The sequence below is a fragment of the Argiope bruennichi genome, chromosome 1, assembly GCF_947563725.1.
Source record: "Argiope bruennichi chromosome 1, qqArgBrue1.1, whole genome shotgun sequence".
NCBI lineage: Eukaryota > Metazoa > Arthropoda > Arachnida > Araneae > Araneidae > Argiope > Argiope bruennichi.
Window position 1 is genome coordinate 54,678,552 of NC_079151.1, and position 20,222 is coordinate 54,698,773.

General features: G+C 26.2%; 1 protein-coding gene across 1 annotated transcript; it reads right to left on the reverse strand.

Moving 5' to 3' along the window:
- Positions 1 to 1,451: 1,451 nt before the first annotated feature.
- Positions 1,452 to 19,261, reverse strand: LOC129963225 (GTP-binding protein 4-like). Its single transcript, XM_056077427.1, has 18 exons — positions 19,114 to 19,261; positions 18,827 to 18,997; positions 17,162 to 17,265; positions 16,095 to 16,178; positions 13,485 to 13,638; positions 8,619 to 8,711; positions 8,272 to 8,421; positions 7,518 to 7,559; positions 7,285 to 7,350; positions 6,341 to 6,541; positions 5,449 to 5,526; positions 4,752 to 4,803; positions 4,123 to 4,220; positions 3,920 to 4,032; positions 3,747 to 3,834; positions 2,997 to 3,065; positions 2,220 to 2,348; positions 1,452 to 1,729 (listed from the first exon to the last, which is right to left on the reverse strand). The coding sequence occupies exons 1-18, from the start codon at positions 19,159 to 19,161 to the stop codon at positions 1,577 to 1,579; spliced, it is 1,893 nt and encodes a 630-aa protein (XP_055933402.1). The 5' UTR covers positions 19,162 to 19,261; the 3' UTR covers positions 1,452 to 1,576.
- Positions 19,262 to 20,222: the final 961 nt, after the last annotated feature.

Genomic DNA, 20,222 nt, shown 5'->3' on the forward strand with positions numbered 1-20,222 from the left:
CAGAAATTTGTTGCTAGACGGATGGTGATTAAAGCACCAGCCAGTCACATCAGTCCTGTCTAAATCACACGATTTTGTGGTGGTTGGATGGCAGGCTACACATAAATATTCAGAAGTTCTCTTAATAGTAGGAGACAATATTTACAGATAAATATTCCTAATTTGTTTTGTCCCAAGATTTATAAAGAAATCCAAACAAATGTATAAATCCAACAACCGATTTAAATGAAAAACCTTAGGGTGTATATATCGGATCATTTTAAATTTCCAGATAAAATAATTGTAAAACCAAATGGGATTTATATCGACATTTTCCGATAACAGCCACATTTCCTTCAAAAACATTTATTCATGATCACAAAGTTGGGGGGGGGACCAACATGAGGCATTGATAATGATAAAAATTCAAATGAAAAACATATTCAACAACTCAAAAATATTTCATATCAAAACCGTTTTCCTTCAAAAATGTAAAAGAAAAAGGTCTGTGATCTTCATTATTTTTTTCCCATGTGATTCATAATTTAAAAAGTTCTGTATTAAATAAAAGGTCATTCTTCAAAGAAACCTAATGATTGAACCTCTTCTTCAATACATCATTGAAAGTCAAAAACTGTTTTGACCAACAGGAAATTAAAAAATTCTTTGCAGTTAGTAAATAAAATCTTGATTCTCAAGATTATTTAGTGCCATTTCACAAATGGATTGTATAAAAAAATTGTTTATCTTATTAAATATTCACATCTGCAACACTACATACACGCTAGTGAGATTTTCAAATGGCTATTTTTTTTATGTTACAAAGTTAATTGAAAGTATTGTAATAATTTCAGTGCCTCCATAAAATTAGCAAAGATTATCTGTTAAATTACACAATTTAGTCTAATATTAAAACTCCAATATGAAACCATAAAAAGACTGTTTAAAGATAGGCATTTCATCTGAGAATAACACTCGAACTGGAATATCTTCATCCTCCAAATTACATAAGTGAAAGGACATTCGGTCCACGAAAGGTTTTGCAAAAGAATCAGATTTTGAGCCTACAATCCACCAGTCATTAAGTTGAAAATGCAAAAGGCTATTAATTAGTTGAAATTAGTGAACACATTAATTGTAAATATCCTACAGAATGTACTTTACTAAGAAGTAATATAATGAAAGATGAGTGGTTATTATGCCCCTTCTATAATTGGTTCACCCTATTGCTAAATGTGTGTGTGTGTATATATATATATACACACACACATATATTAGGGGACAGAGGGAGCAGAATGAACATCTGACACATGCAGAAATGCTCTAGGAAGGTTTATGAAATCTAAGAATGAACAGTAGAATGATGTTAAACCAATAAATTTTCACATTTGGCAGCAAGTAATTTATCAGCAAAATAAAATATAAATGCTTTAAAACTGAATTGTTAAAAATATTTTCTTAACAAAAAAAGCTATAAATTCAATACTTTATTTTTTTACATATTTTATTCAACAAAAAAATAATTTATATTTAAAAATATGTACATATGATTTATAATTTTGAAAAGTCCAACAGGAAAAAAAAAGGAGTTTTTTTTTTATCGTCTAGATGTCTTTCCAAGAGTACGTTTGCCTGCATACAAATGTTTAGGCTTCATATTCAGAATTTTTCTATCTGCTTCACCTTTCCTTGCATTTCGGTTTCCAGCACGCTGCGCCAGTTTTGCAAGTTTCTTTGCTTTCTGCTTCATCTAAAAGAAAAAGTATAATTAAACATATTTGTTTAAATAAACAATTTATTTTCATCAAGAGAATAAGGGAGGAAATACATATCAAAAACTTCAGAATTTAAAACATTCTTAAATTCAAAGCAATTTCTTAAAGACTATGACAACAACAAAAATTTACTAATATTGATAACTACTGCTAACAAATGTACTGAATAAAGTAATAGTTTCATTAAACTTTTTAAAACTCAGTTAAAGCAGCAATTTTTATTAAAAAAAGATATAAAATATAAAATTAATTGCCACAAATAATTTAACTAGTAATTGCCATAAATAATTTGTTTTGAATATTAAAAATTCAATAAGTCACCACATAGAGGTACACACACACACAAAAAAAAATTTAAATCCTACCCAATTATCTTTTTTACAGAAAATAAATTTGCTAATTATTTTTCAATTAACAAAAATAATAAGAATTCAAAAATATATTTGAACCATTATAGCAATTTACCTTTTTGTCTCGAACACCAGATTCATCTCTGGGAGTTCTGGAACTACTTCGGACACGACCTTCACTATCCATTCTTCTTCGTTTAACAGGTCTAACTGATCTACCAACAGCAGCCTCATTGTAATGACCCTAGATATGGAAGAGAGAAAGATGAGTTACAACTCAGAAATCTTAAATTCTACAAAATATGTCTATTCTATTAAGCATAAAATAATTTTAAAACTTTTTCATTGAATCAAATCTAGAAAAAAAATCATAACTATAATCCTAAATAAGTCATTTTTTTAGTTGGGTCAGAATATGAAAATACATTTTAATTTCAATAATTTAAATCTTATTAAAACAGTTTCAATACATTGATTAAAGTATATCTATTTTAAAATGTACTCCTGTTCAAAAGCAATAATATCTCAATAAAACTAAATACAATACCAATAAACTCCAATGAAATATTTTGTGAAATTTCCATAAATTTCATAAGAATTCTCGGACCAGTTTAGGCCAAACATGAACAAAATTCAGTTAAATCCTCTTAATAGAACATGCAAATCTAATTAAATTGGGACGAAAATATTATATCCGATTTAATATATCCATTGTTACTTTGTTTATTAGTGTTTCATACTGATATTATAACTAACAGCAGTTTTCTGCATGCCTATTCATATAAATTTTGACCTATTACTAGGATGGGCATAATTCTATAGTGAAGAAAATAGTAAAAAGTTTTGAAAAGTGAATTTACTTATTATTTTAGGCAAAAATTAAATAACTTACCCCATCTTCATCCAAATCAACACCCAATTCTCTAAATTCATTTCTTAATCTACTAACACTTCGGGTTCTCTGAAAAATTAAAAAGAAAACATATCTTAATATCAGATTTCAAAATAAAGGACTAACATAAATTACAGAAGCTTAAACCTTACATCATTACTTTAAAATAACTTTTCTCAAATCAACTACCATGCATACTATATATTATAGTTAATTATTAATTTTGCATATGCTGTATGCAAAAATGAACCGTTTCAGAAGCTAAGCTGTCAGAACCTGAATTAAAAAAAAACCTACAATTATAATCTGTATTAATAATGAAGATGAATGTGCTGGCACACTACAGACCACACCATTTAACCTAGAGTTGCACACTATATACTTCAAAGCATAGAATTGGGCTCCTTGAAGGGATTTTTCAAGAATTGTCTTAAAAATTAAGCTGAATTTTGGTATCTTTCTGTTATAACTTCTAAAAATATTACTGCACAAAAATTCATTTTAAATCAGTTTGCCTGTCTACATTAGAAAGGTTCATGCACACAATAAGCAGAACTTAAATAAGACAAAATAACATGGCTTTCATATTGGATAGTTTGGTGAATTGTGAACATAAAAAGCTACATGCAATTCTACATCTGAAAACTATCAATATTTGACAGACTGGATAGTCACCTCAGACAACTAATTATAAAATAAAAGTAGTAATACTTACAATCAAATAATACAATAAATAGTGTATCTACAAACCTTCTTAACTGTACGTGGAAGCTTGGGTTTGGTTGAAGCTTTCTTTATCTGAGATTCAATTTTCATTACACCTTTTTTCTCTCTGATCCTAAAATTAAAAACAAACTATAGATATCAGATCTGTTCTCTTTTCTTTTACATATCTTCATTTTTTACAAAAGCGTAAAACTTACTTTCTTGCTAACATACGAATGTTCCTTTTTTCATCATCATCTTCGCTTTCACTTTCATCATAAAATCCAGCACTCTCTCGTAATTCTTCTTCCTTTTCTAATTTATCCAATTTCTAACAAATTAATCAGAATAAATTTCTCTACATATTTATGGAATACTTAAAAAGCATTTAAAAGATAAGTACTAAAAAATAGAAACTTACTTCTTTTATATCAGGATCAATGAAGTCTGCTATATTATGTCCTTCCCATAATTCAGGAATAATGTCATATTTTTCATCTTCAGCAATTACATAATTTTCTATTACAGAGAAAAAAAAAAGAAAAAAAACTAAATGGGATGTTATAAGAAAAACTTACAGCCTATCAGATGTTTACAACAGAATACTGGTCACATTCACTTAATGTGTGAAAGAACATAAATTTATAATTTTATATTAGCATGCTAAATCAAATGAAAAGACTAATATATCCTGACAAATATGACCATATATTTCATTGTAAAAAGAAAGTCAATTAAATGCACAGCACTTTTTAAAACTAGCACATGCACATCATAAGATTACATTTCAGTGCTTTTGCTTAAGCACAAAAATTTTAAATTAGAATGAAATATTTATTTAAGGCTTTTAATTTTATTATTATCATATACCAAGAGAAGTACATTTTCATAAGATAAATTCACAGATGATTAACTTGTGTAATGAGGTAAAAACAAATAATAAAATGAACCAGATGGGTAAAAAAAATCAAAATGTTTGAGAGGAACATAAAAGATCTGCTGATTAGCAGAACCACATATTTGGTGAGTTTTAAATTTTAAAATACTTACTCTTTAAATCTAGGATATAATCATCACCAAGCTCTAATTCAAGTTCTCTTTCCTATAAAAGAAATAATTGAACCATTAACAAGATTTGATTACTAAATGTTACATTTAAATACAAATAAAATCCTTTATATTATATATAGTCCTTAAAAAAATGAGACCACTAACATATACGTGATCATAAAAAGGATCTTATTACATTAAATTATCAAATATCAAAAAGTAAAAGCAACCAGAGTTATATTTTACAAATAATTCTATAATTATAAACCACAGACCTACTCAAAGCCAATGGTATCTTAAAATTAAACCTCTGCTAACCTTTATTCACTCCAATAATTCAAAAACAGGATTTGTGGTGCTTGCATGTTCAAGCAAACAATTTCAAATCAAATATATAATTCGAATGACCAAAATGAAATAAATTCTATATTATGATTATAACTACATATCTTATTTTCAACCTTCCAATATCATGCAATAGTAATTTTATGTAGCATTAAAAATAAGCTGAAAAATTGTTGCAAAGCAGTCAAAAGTTTCATTTCTGTGTCGTCAAATTAAGCATAGAATGACAACCTATAGGATGGCTACTTAATCTTCTTCTTTAAAAAATAAGCAATGTTATGGGAGGACTAATTATATTTGTGAATTAATAAAGATATAAGTTTGAATAGATATATATCATTCTATCATTTACCAATTTCCGTTCTTTGTTATCAGTTTCCATTTTGCTCTTTTTCTCCAGCACTTTTTCTGGAATAAATGGAGGTCTTGCCTACAAAAATAAATTATTGACAATAAATATTCAGAAGCATTTTGTGACTTAACAATAATATAAACAAATGCAACTAAGAATATTTTATATGTTGAGTAATTCATTTTTGAAAATATTTTTAGAGAAAATTTATCAGCACTCCGAGCAACAAAAAAGATTTTTAGTGATCAAGTTCATAATTATATAAATTAGCTTTTCTAAATGCCACACAATGATAGGCAATTTTCAAATTAATGAAGAATTATCCCATCTTTCAATACAATGATCAGATAAATAATTATTTTAGGGTAATACAACTAGATATTAATAAGTATTCTACTCAAAACTCTTCCACAAATACTGAATTTTAATTTGGAATATTACAAAACAGCAGACAAAATTTTTATTCTACCGTACTCATCAATAAACATTTTAATAAATTTAAACAGCATATTTTAATTATTAAGGAAACATGTTAGCAAATAATATGAACTAATTGATATAACTGCTAGCATAACATATTACACAAATGGAAATTATGTGTGCTTAAAAAAAATTTTTTTTTTTTTTTGCACATACCCTTTATTTTATGTGTCATTTAAATGCAAGAGTATGTGTGTTACAGAGTCAACATGGGACATACAATTTTCACTTCCAATGATGATACATACAGTTAAAATTTTGATGATTAGTAGTGTTTGAATTGAATATGCTTTAGAGCAAGAGAGGAAACAGAAAAATAGCATATTAGAATTTAACTAAGCATTTTATACAAATGTTTCACACATACACACACAATAAAAAAAAACGTTTATTTATAATTTATATAACTTACCTTGTTATCTCTAGGTGTAGGTTGAGTTACTTCTAATCTATTCATGACTTCACCAGCCTTTTTACCTTTTAATTTACTTTCTACACGATGTGCTAGAAGACGATCACAGGCTTCATTTCTAAGCTCAATTACACCTTCACCGGTTAGAGTACTCATCTCAAATATAGGGTAGCCTTCTTCAACAAGACTATTGATTTTTTGCTAGAGAAAATTAATTTTTTTAAATAAACAAGTGAAAATTGAAAATAAAAATATTGAAGACAATAATTTCTTCCTTAAATAATGATTAGGTAAATGAGAATACTTCATATTTTTAAAAAAATCCCTTTATAATAAATGAAGACATGCATTTGCAATTTATTTTTATGGCCTTAAAATTTATAATTCATATGGTTTCATAAGCCACTTAGATGAAAAAAAATCAATAAAAACTTATTGAAATTGTGATTAAAGAAGAAATGAGCACCTTTATGCCTTATAGGATTTAATAGTATTTCACTTCCTTCTCAATTCTTTAAGTACAAAAAAATTAAAGAAAAAGCATCTGCTTTATAAAAATTATCAATTCTCTTACCAATGAAGCAATGTTTGAATACTTAACAGTTGTATATGTATAAGCTAAGAAGAGCATGATGTAATGAATATGCAGACATTAGATGGCTTTACTTACATTGGATGGCAAGAGGTGGAAAATTCAATTCGGGTTGAGATTTAGTATAACAGGTAATTCAATTTAATTTCCTGAATATTTTTTAAAAAATGCATTCATACTATTTTTCTTCTAAAAATGACATTATAATCCAAGAATTATGAGAACAAATATTTATTTTATGCATAAAAAATATATTAATTAAAACTTTGTAAATTGTTAAATTAATTTGAAATAAATTAGAAAAAACTATCAATTACTTTTCAGATAAAAGATACTATCAAATAAAACTTACTCTTTTTTCTTCAGGAAGTTCATCAAGTTTTAATACATCAATTTTATTAGCAGCAATGACAGTTGGCTGAAAAATAAATGTGTCAGTATAAGTAACTATACATATAATTCCTTAGAAGAATATAAAATAATCAGCAAGTAAACAAATAATAATAATAATAATAATAATAATAAAAATGCATTAACTGCAATTTCAAATAACATATAGTTATAAATTCCTTAAAATATCGTTACCTTATTTAAAAACAAGGGCTTGATACTATTAAACAGACCAATCTGCAATAAAAATAAGAGGAAATTAGTAGATAAAAAAACTTGAAAGATTTAAAGCTTAATCATACCAATTAATGCACAACTAACACAAAATAGTAAGCAAGCACTTAATGTGCAAATGAAACATAAAGAAAGAAAACAACTTATGAAATTAGAACACAGTATCAGAAAAGTGACTGAACAGTTCACCAAATAATAAGTGAAACTGCTAATTAGCTTTCTTATTTAATGTAGCATATTTAAATGAAATTATTACTTTTAACTGTAATAATCGTCTCAAAACATGCCTTAATTTTTTTTAATTATTCTTTCAGTTTTAATTTAATATCCATAAATAGTTTTATTTAAAAAATATTCCTTTTTATGTATTTAGAATATTTAATTAACACATTTTTTTACTATACTTTAGATAGAGAACGATATGCAAATAAATCACACTAATTTTTTGTTCACATTTATGAACTAAATTATATTTCAGAAAACATTTTCTAGCTTCTTTCTTGAAATAATTCCTTTATGTGAATTTTTTGTTGGAAAAAAATATTAATTAAGTTTCCAATTAAACATAGCATATTCCAACATTACAATAACCAGAAGTTCATTACCTGGCAAAATTTTATGATCCTTGGAAATTATAAATACTTATTTTAACAACTAAAAAACATTACTGCAAAAGAATAATAATAATAAACAGATATTACAAAATAAGAAATACCTGTTCCTCCACCGAATAATTGCATTGTTCAGAAGGATCTATAACAAAAATCACGCAAGCTCGCAAATGTGCCAGTGCTGTGATAGCAAGCATTTCTATTGTGTTTCTATCTTCAATTGGATGATCTAGAATTCCAGGAGTATCTATTACCTAAAATATTCATATTATAAAAATAAGTCAACACTTTCCTTTAAAAAAAAAAAAAAAAAAAAAAAAAAAAAAACATTTTACTTTTACAATTTCAAACCTTTCAACTTATTTACTTGCACCAATATATAGTTGCTTCATATAATGCATATATTAAATGTGCAATGTTTACAGACATAAAAATTTTAAAAATCACTTACCTGCCATTTAAGATATTTATAATCGGTGTGACCAACATAGAGAGATTTGGTGGTAAATGCCCATGACTGAACCTCTACCTCTGCTCTTGTTATCTAAAACGACACAAAATACTCTCTTATTTAGAATTTTCAAATGGGGGGGGAATAATTCTATATAAATATTTTCTAATGATGAAAAACATTTTTTCATTATATGCATGAATAAAATCAGTTGCAACACACCTTATAACTGCTTACATTTCACAATAAAATTAAAAACCATTATTTATGCTTGCAATGAAAAGTGGTCTTTAAAGTTCATATTCCAATACATTACTAAATCAAACAGCTCATTATATTTTAAAATAGGCTTTAAGCTTTCAAAAAATATACCTTTTACGAGAGTACAGCATACATGTTTTAGATTAATCAAAGCTTTTAAAAAAATTATTTTATTTATGTACTTCCAAATATCTATATAAATCACCTGTAAAAGCAATTCGATTGCTTAGAGATTAGAAAACTATCAAATGTTCTTCTTAAGCTAAATGGAAAAATCTAAATACCAAATAAAATTCATAATAAAACAACTCTTAATTTTAATACCAATACTTTGATGTATGGCTATGCACCATAATATGTTCAATGTTAGTTAAATAATGCATAAATGTATTATACTACGAATATATACACATATTAGTTAAATAATGCATAGATGCATTAAATACTAAGAATATATAGACAAAATATCTGGAATTTGGTCACATCAGATTGCTATCATACATTAGATATACCCAATTAGGAATTAAATACCTGCCAATTAAAAATGTAAAGGAAGCAAAATAATCATCACATATCTGTGATGCTATATTTGCCTCCTTATTTATGTAACACACGTACGAAGCATCATTACAATAATTGAATAATGATGGCAGACAATGTGTATAAATATTTGTCTCATTTGTCAAAAGAAAATTAAAAGAAACTAGCAAATAAATTTCTAAATAAATTGAAATAAAATAAACACTTAATGCTGTAAGAAAGTTGACTGGACAGTTTAACAATTGAAAAGAAAAACTGCTAATTTATCTCGCTCTTTACTATAGCATATTTATGAAGCTTTATTATCCAGAACAGATAACAAAAACAGGACAATATGCTTAATGAAATACCACATTCACCATTTTTTTTAAATCTTAGAATTATTTCATTTTGGAAAAAAAAAGTACATTATATTTATAAGCATCAGAAAGCTATAGCATCATTCATTTAGCGTTGGATCTGCAAATCATCATTTACTCATATTCTCTTTCAAATTTGAATTAAATATAAACTTAAAAATAAAAATTGACAGTATAAAAAACTAAAATAAAAATTGCTAATTTATTTTTCAATTTCAGCATATTTATAAAGCTTCAGTATCCTAAAAAAAATAATAAAAATAGTAAACTATGCTCATTGAAAGATTTCACTTAAAAATCTACTTAAAATGCACCAAAAATTATTTCATTTAAAGGAAGAGGAGAGAAGATAAATAGAATATATGTCTCATAAAGTTTTAACATTAATTCAATGTTTGATCAACTAAATCCTTCATTCATTCATTTTCTTTTTAACAGCAAAATTACAAGATAAATTATACAATCCTTTAATAATCTAAAAACTGATTACACATTTTAACAACTCAGAAACAGCCTCTAATTTTCAGCATTTTACAATATGAATAAATTATTTCATCATTGCATTAAAATGTTTGTAAGCCATCAAGTTCCACAAAGAGTACTTTTTAAAATAGGACCTCTATAATAAGAATAACTACTTAAGTCTATCTGTAATCAAATACAAAATGATTAAAATTATTCTACAAAAATGTAATGCACGAACTTTGACAATCTTTGTTATAATGATACTCCGTTCAATTATTTTCTCTATCTTTTGTACTAGAAGAACTATTTTTAAACTTTTACTTTACACAACTTTTTTACAAAAGGGTAATTTAGAAATAAAATCAAAACTTGTATAGATTAACTATTAGCATTTATTACAAGCACTAGAGGTGTGTTTTCATCATTACAGCAGACATTTTTTTAAAGGATTATAAGACAAAATTTAACCAACAAATTATTAAAAATCATTACACCAATAAGTATTCAGTGATTAAAATCAATATATTTCATTATTTGAATGGAGGAAATTAGGAGCATCAGAAAGTTGTAACATCATGTAAATTCAGCGTTGGATCTACTATATCATCATTAGCTCCATTTTCCTGTAATGAACAAATGGTTCTCTCATTCTTTCTTAACTAGAAATTTTAAAAAAATACAATACTTTTCTAACTGATTGAATTGTGTAACCGAATATGCCACAATTTGAATGATAATAAAACTTTCTTCAACTATAAGAATTAAAAAATGTTTAATAGTTGCTTTACATACAAATAAAAATTAATAAACAAGGAATTTCAGCAATCTGAATTTATCATTGAAAAAATAGATACATGAAATTAACTGCTGATTTTCTATATTACCTACAACAAATAACAAAGGACAAATATGCTTAAAAAAATTACTTTATTAAAATATTGAAAAGGGGGCTTGCAATATTTTAGACAATCAAGGAAAAAAAAGTAAAATATCTCAATACTATATTATAAATTCAGGATTACATCTACTACAATGCCATTTGATCACCCTTTTGCAATGCTCATAAAAATGTACTTGTATTCTTTACATTAGTAAATAAGCTATTAAAATTTTTATTAAAATCCAGACACTGGAATGGAATTATAAAAATCACTTTTTAAATAATATGCAAAAAAATTATAATAAATAGTCTTAACACAAATAACAGAAAATTCTCAATACTGTCTTTTAATTTATATTCTTAAATCGAAATCTGTTATATATTAACTCAAAAATGGCCTCTAATCCAGGCTGCACAATACGAAATAATTTCATTTAAAAGCTAAAAATTATCTCACAGGCAGCAAGGATTCAATAAATTATGTACTTCTATAAGTATTCTCTACAAGAATATATATAGAAATAATTTGTAGCCAAATACACAAATATTTGGTCCAATTGGTAGCCAAATATACATATGGTCTTTAGCATATTAATATTGGAATGATTCCACAGCACAGAGCAGAAACGCACCACAAAGGCCTTGGTAACATTCCTCATAAAGATATATGATCTCGCTATTATTCATATTGGTATACTTATTTTACACAACCTATTTTTTTTAACCTTAAAATCTTTTCCTTTACATAAAAAAAAATTACCAGAAAGTTTACTCATGAGGACTAGTTATCAAATATTGTAAATAATTTCATTCATTTGATTGTGTTATTTATGAAGTATTATTGAAAACTATCCCTATAACAATTTATTAAAACAAAAAAACCTTAGAAATCAATGTGTATGAAAATCTAATATTTGTAGCCAAACACATAAGGGATATGCAATATGTGCAAGTACATAAATGATATTTGGCAATATGATATTGGAATGATTCCACAGCACAATGCAGAAGGGTACTACAAAGGCCTTGGTAACATTCCACTTGAAAAAATAGCACTAAATTTTTAACTTAATAGAAAACTAAACTCGTACAACTCAGAAACAGCCTCTAATTATCAACATATTCTATCAGTTTTGATGATTTTCATCATAGTTGCAATTTTTATAGCACAATATTTTATTCCATTTACCTTCCCTGCCCCAGAAGCATAAATTTTAATTAATAATATTAATCTTTGTATAGCTTGTCATGTCAAGAAAGCTGACAATCTGTTACCATGAAATAAGACTTGTAGAATTCAGAAATACTATTTATCAGCATATATTATAAGCATTGGAGAGCGTTTTCATCATTAGAGTACAAGTTCTGAATTTTCTTAAATATTCAAGGCTATTCAAATCTATCCATACCAATAGATAATGTATTAGATTTTTCATTTACAGTTTGGTATATCAGAATAGGATTTTTAATTTTCGGATTTACTTTTCCCATCACAGAAGCATAAATTTTAGTTTAATAATATTAATCTTTGTATAGCTTGTCATGTCAAGAAATCTGACAATAATCTGTTACCATGAAATAAGACTTGTACAATTCAGAAATACTATTTATCAGCATATATTATAAGCATTGGAGAGCGTTTTCATCATTAGAGTACAAGTTCTGAATTTTCTTAAATATTCAAGGCCATTCAAATTCACCTATACCAATAGACAATGTATTAGATTTTTCATTTACAGCTTGGTATATCAGAATATGATTTTCATATAAAATGCAGTGAGTTTCTAGCAAATTATGTACAGAAAACAATGCAAAACACTGTTTATCATGAAATAAAAATGTTTCAGAACTCATAATTTACCTGTTTTCATAAAAGATTTCATAACAAGTCATACAATTTCATTCATCTATAACTAAAATGTCACATGATTGATTTATTGGTGCATGTAGGAGGCACAGAAAAATTAGAACCTGGTGATTTTCAAAGACCATTTGGTCACCTGGAAGAAAAACATTCATATCAAACATGCAGAGTAATCTTTTCATCGAGCAATTTTGAATGGAAAATTTATTTGAAATTAAATATTAATATTCAGTGTCATGATATAAGTTGGCTCATTATAATACAGCATTTTTAACAAAATTAGATTATCTGCATGCTGACTGAAATGTTTCCTTCCTAAAAGACAGCTATAACATTTTATCTTAAATGTTCATTTAATAGGATCAAACAAAATGATCAGAAAAGGGTTTAGGGTAAAGTAAATTAAAAATTTTTTAGATAAGATCAGTGAAAAGTCAACCCCCCTCCCTTCGATTTCCTTAAAACTTTAGATAAAATTGCAAGATATAAAAACATACCTTATTTATAAAGCTTGATTTTCCAACATTTGGAAAGCCACAGATCAGGAGAGTCCTTGTGTTTGGATCAATAGAAGGCAGACGAGACATGTGCTGCCTTACCTCTTCAAGATATTTTAAGCTTTCATTTTGACGTTTCATTATCGTAGCCATCCTGAATGAGAATAATATCACATGAATGCACAATGGCTTATTTTATTGAATAAGATAAAATTTTACAAGAATATATACACCATCCTTAGTACATGCTGGTAACAAACTTTGTATCTAGTTTTAAAACAATAAAATTTCACTTATCACAATTAAGTGAAGCAACTATGTGAAGTACACAAACAGAAAGCTATCTTTTAAAGAATGCCTATAAATATTTTTAATTAAAACAAAAATATTTTATAGGCTAAATTAAAAGCATATTTATGATAGAATTTGGGAAGTTTTCTTTCATGTAAATTAAAATCATAAAACTTTTTTTTCATTTTAAAAGATATTTTAATAAATCAAACATTTATTAAGAATTGAAATTAATATTTTTCAATGCCTTATGTGTCCAAAACTAATAAGCCCCGCCCCCATTCTTTATAAACTTATATTAGAATTATTTATATTTTTCTAAAAGCATAAAAATCCATGAATTTAATTTTTTTTATTAACTTAAATACTTATGTAAGCAATTAGAAAACAATTACCTTGCCTCTTACAAAAAGACAAGACATAGTTCAATATAATTTTTACAAATTTTACTTCAAAAAACTGCACATAATTGCATGAAGAATTGAAAAGATAAAATACTTCTTAGAATCAGAAAATGAGAAGACTAAATGAAACACACACACACGAATTGCTTTTACAACATTCAGTGTTATTCAAAAAAAAAAAAAGTTTCTGTGTATGAAGGGTGACTGGACAGTTAAACCAGTATAAAGAAAAACTGCTAATTTATCCTTCTATTTAATTTAGCATGTTTATGAAGCCTTATAACCTGTAGCAGGAAATAAAAGCAGGACAACATGCATATTCACACATCTTAATTTTTTAATAAGATGTATATTTCTCTTCTCAAAAAATTACAATTATAAACTTCACATTTTATTAATTTATTTTTCAAATCATTTCAGAAATCAAAATAAATGCAATACTTTATTCCAACATACACAAAAACTATATATTTCTCAACTTTTCAAATAATTGAAATTCTTAAAAATCTGCATTAAAATTTATTTTTATTCTGATACTAGTCACACCCACCAGGTGAACAACTTATTCAAGATATAACTCCATGTCTATGATTCCATCAAACTGACAGACACTAAGACCATGGTATTTTAAATATCTTATGTTACATTTCCTGTGTACATAAAAAAATTAAAATTTGTCAAAATTCAGGAAACATTTGTACAGCTATTAAATTAATATCATTAATGATCTTTCATTTAGAGCAGTAACACACATATACATTTTCAGCATTAGTAGATAGCTTAGTGATTAAAAAAAAGTCAATGGAACTCAGAAACAGCCTCTAATTTTCAGCATCTTTTCTTAAGAATAGTTTATTTCATCATAGTTCAACAAAATATTCAAAAGGAATAAGATGTTTGTACAACACATAATTGCATGAAGAAAATCTAATCACTAAAAATTGCAGAAAATCTAATCACTACAATATTCAAACTTCTCATAAAATGTCAATGTAACTCAGAAACAGCCTCTAATTCTCAACATTTTCTATTAAGAATAGTTTATTTCATCATGGTTACACAAAATATTCAGAAGGTGCCAAACTTTTATACAAACTTGTGAGGAAATTCTAATCACTAACATATTCTAACTTCTCATACAATGATAAAATACTCAGAAACAGCCTCTAATTCACATCATTCATTTCAGAATGGGTTGTTTACATCACTGTTCTACAAATATCGCATAAAGTTAAAACCTACAGAAATTTCCTATATCCTATGGAATATAAAATAATAAATAGAATAGAAAGAATTTAAGTAATAACTTAAAAGAAAAATAGAAAATACTGATGAATAATCAGCAATTGTTTTGTCATTTGTTATTTCTTAACACATGTAAAAAATTTATTTTTAATAAGCTTATTTCTTAATTGTAAATGCATAATGCTTGCAAAATGTTCAATATCAGTTCAAAGTTTTTAACATTAACTTCCTCCATACAAGTAAAACATTTTATAAAGCTCAGATATAAACAATACACTGCTATTAACACATATCCAAGTATCCTTAAAAATGAAATGAAAAAAAATCATTCAACTCAGAAACAGCCTCTAATTATCAGCACTTCTTTCTCTATGAATAATCATTTACATCACAATTGAATGAGTTCTAATCAATACAGTGCAAGCATCTTAATGCAAGATTAATAATCATGTGAAAAAAAATTAAACTAAGCCAACTCTGCACCTTTTTGGACCAGCAGTGACAATGCGAGAAATAACTGTTTATACTAAAAACAAAAAATTACACAAAGATGTAAGTAGGACTTTTTAAAAAAAACTAGACAAGTAAAATGTGAATGTAAGGTAATAAAGGAAATATGTCCAAAGAGGGAAATGCTTTTAAATTAACTTCAGAAAATGATAGTATTTACCTTCCTAAAGCAGCTTTCTTCAGTAACTTACATCTGTATAAAGAATCTCCATATTTTAGAAGGCGGCAATATTCTTTTGCTACGCTAGGAAAACAAGTAACAGAAATAATGAGCATAATATCAACACTGACATCCAAAATATATTTTTTTAAACACAGTATTTCAAAATACATAGAAAGAAAGAAAAAATGTTTCAGCAATAAAAATTTTCCAAACACTTACTTTAGAAACTATACTTATTGCATGATTTAATATTTCCCATCATGTGGCCAAAAAATAAAACAATTTACTATGGCGAAGCTAAATGGGATTGTATGATTCAGCAATATTAACATATATGAACTTGGTACATTTAAAATAATAAAAGCAGAATGTTTCAGCAACAAAAGTTTTCTATAATAAAATTATAGAAATTATATTTATTGTATGATTTAATATTTCCCATCATGTGGCCAAAACTTAAAACCATTTACTTTGGCGAAGCTAAATGGGATTTTAAAGGAATTTTTTCAGAAATAAAATAAAATTAAACACAGATGTACAGTTCAGACAAAATGCAGCAAATATCATCTATCTTCCAAAAATTATCAAAATTTACAAGGAATAGGCATCTATTAATTCAAAAAGAAATTCAATTAAGTACAAATTACAACAAATAATGACACGAATTCTACATTTCTAATTGCAGTTCAACACACAAAAAAGTACCTATAACCAACATTCAAACATTACTATTTCTACTACATTATCCAAAATTATAAAAATACCTATTTTCAGTTTTTTTTTAAAAAAATTTGAGAACATTTGCTTAAAAATTTAATTTGATAATTGACAAAACATTTTTTTAAGAACTGAAAAATTGAAATAATTGAATTTGTTCTGATCTGTTAAGTTTCAACATATTCAAATTTCAATTAAAAATTTATATGTAATAAAAGACTACTATTTGATATACATACGAAAATTCCAATAATAAAGAAGTTAAGTAAAGAGAATATTTTAGTCCAATTATAATTATTTTAATAAGAATTACTTAAAAAAGAGCAATAATTTTTTTAAAAACTTACTTATCAATTAAATGGCGTGCAGTATTCAATTGACCTAAAGCTATTTTATAATGGTCCCTATCATATAATACATTTGATATATCAGCAAAAAAAGGATGAATGTCCTAAAACAAAACATATAAAATTATTAGTATTAAATTAGAAATATATATTCTCTTTACTTTAACAGATAAACAAGAAAGGTTTTCTCTGTATATTGTTGCACATTTCCATAACATTTCAAGAAATGCTTTTTTTTTAATTTTGGAATAAATGCATTAATTTAGCACAGATGTGCAAGTTTAACAACTAATTTAGTTGATAAACAGAATAGTCTGTGCTTCATTTCATTTTCTATAAAATTAAAAATAATGAAGCATAATATAGTACCAATAAAGGTAAAATTACTGAAATATTTTTAAATCCTTAGACTTTATATAATATTGCTTTATTATTCAACTATGTACATTTAAAACATGCAGGAGAAGGGGAAAATATCTTTCAGCTGTTCCTTCAAATGACACAATATATATACAAACCAATAATTAAAACAGCATTAAAACGCAAATATATTTAGTAAATGATTTAGATCAAATATATTAAAAAAAATCATAATGTTGAAAATGAATTAAAACTGAAAATTAATATATGAAAACTACTATTTGTATATAACAGCAAGAGTTCTCTAAATTATGGAATTCTGATTCCTTTCAAATCTTTCAGCATTTTGGAATAAAAATTTTAGCCTAGTGCTTTATTTTGGCTTATAATTTTTTAAATTATATCTTTTAATTACTTTTTTTTCAAATTTGGGGTAATAAGACACTTTGTGAGATGAAAATTGTTAATGAAATTTTTGTCTATTGAAAAAGAGAAGTTAGACAATTTAATCACATATTACTAACTCGGATAAAATAATCGGAGAATTCTACATGAAAAAAAAAAAAAAATACAAGTGAAGCTCCAACAATTCTCATCTATCACTTCCAAAAAATGGGTCTAGGAGAAGATAGAAAAAGTAGTAAAACATACTAATTAAATATATCTACTTGTCCAATATATCAACTTAATAATTAAATTAATTTCCAACTACTTAACCTATCGTTTTTAATTTTACTCAAATCAATATCTTATAGGCCCAAGATGAGAAATTAAAATTATTATTATTTTAAATTGTGATCCTTCAATGGCATATTAGAGCATTTTAAAAACTTGCATTTCTAAATTCGTTTTCTTTTTTTTTAAATACTTAACTCGCAACCAAAAAAAAAAAAAAAAAATGGTTATTCTTAAATGTTGTATTGTATGTTCTTAATTTGGAACCTAAAATTCAAAATATTAACAAATTTACGACATTAAGATCTTAATATTTTTTATTTAATTAGGAAATTACGTCTACTGAAATAGAATTTCAAATACAGAGTCGTCGTAATTTAAATTGTTTAAAAACTTTGAGCAATGAACAATTTTTGGGTAAGTACATACAAACAGAGGGAAAAAATTTTTTTAAAAAATTACAGGATATGATCATTTTTCCTCTCTCTACGCATCGATACAATTAGCTGAGCCGTTAATAAGCCTTGTTTCGTAGCAATACTTAGGAATCTAATTTTATTGTGATGTTATAAAAAGATTTCAAAATCTTTAAAAAAATTAAATCTAGAATAATATAAAGTAATTACTTACCTCTAGTTTGGGAAAATCTGTTAAAATTTGTGTTAGTTTATCGTGAAAATTTTGTTGCGTGTACTTCACTTTACGCATATAAAATTGACGAATTCTAGTGATCTTATACTGTTTATGAACAACTGTAGGAGTTTTTCTCTGTGTTTTCGAAAGGACGATATCTGTGAATTCCTAAAAAACAGAAGATAAAATACAAAATGATCATTTAGATCTAGTATAACGAATTACTACAAGAAATCAAAAAGCATTTATAACTGAAATATTGTATAAAAAAATTAAACATTTACCTTTGCAGTAGGAACGACAACAATATTTTTAAAATTATAATGAGTCATTTTGGAAGTTTAATTATTTTAACCTAAGTTATAATTCTTACACGCAATTAAAGCGTGTGAACCACGCGGTACGAATTCACCGAAAGACTTCGTTCACATCAGTTCAATAAAATGCAGGGTTGAGTTGTTTTGTGGAAAAACATACTTTTATTTTCTTACACCCTAGAGTTAAATTGCGATTATTAATTTTTTTTTTGTTTTATTTGAGGTTAATATAAAAAAAGGAATTTGAAAATTATTTTAAGAAAACTATCAGCTTTATATTAAATCAAATTTAAAGTTGTTTAAAAATGTACATTATGTTGATCTGCTCTTCCTAATCTCAAACATTCGTAATCAACTCAAAACTATTATTTAAATTTCAGCATTTATGAATTCTACCATCCTGAAATAAATATCATAAAAAAAAAACTAGCAGGAGGGATCTCCTCAAAACTTTCTTGCATACTCTGTAAAAAACTTGTCATGCCAGACAACGCCTTGCATGAAAATGAGGTATGAAAAATAACTTTTGGCGAGAATTTAACATTTTAAGCCATTGCCATTTCCAGCCATTCGGCGCTTAATTCCAACTATGTGTTAATACTTCCAAAATTCAAATTTCTGTTTTAGAAACGTTTTTCTTAACCGATTGAAACAAAAATTTGCCACAGAATTCCATTTATAATCACAAAATCTCATACCATATTTGATATATTGAAGTTACTACATTTTTAACCGTCACGTTTACATGTTTTTGAAAGTACAGACTGACAGACAGTCAACCCACAGCTGGATTTGGCTCAAAATTTGACAGGTGTCAACACTATCGGTGTTAAATCTGTGCGCCGAATTTTATCCATCTAGCTCTCTTCGTTTTGTAGTTATCGTATTATCTTATATTCGAACAGCCGGCAGGCAGGTTTCTTCTAACAAATTTTATGCAAAATTTGATAGAAATTTGCATATTTGGTGATAAGACCATACATCAAATTTCAATCATCTAACTTAAAGCCTTTTTTAGTTATCTTTGTCACAGACAAACAGACAGACATTTCCCCAAAAATATGTTTTTTTGAACT

Excerpts from the sequence above, each read along its gene's own strand:
- LOC129963225 (XM_056077427.1), bottom strand. The coding sequence starts at position 19,161 with ATGACTCATTATAATTTTAAAAATATTGTTGTCGTTCCTACTGCAAAG. Across the intron at positions 16,179-17,161 it reads GCACGCCATTTAATTGATAA|CGTAGCAAAAGAATATTGCC; the intron begins GTAAGTTTTTAA and ends TTGTTTTCCTAG. Across the intron at positions 6,542-7,284 it reads AACTTCCTGAAGAAAAAAGA|CAAAAAATCAATAGTCTTGT; the intron begins GTAAGTTTTATT and ends AATTTTCTCTAG.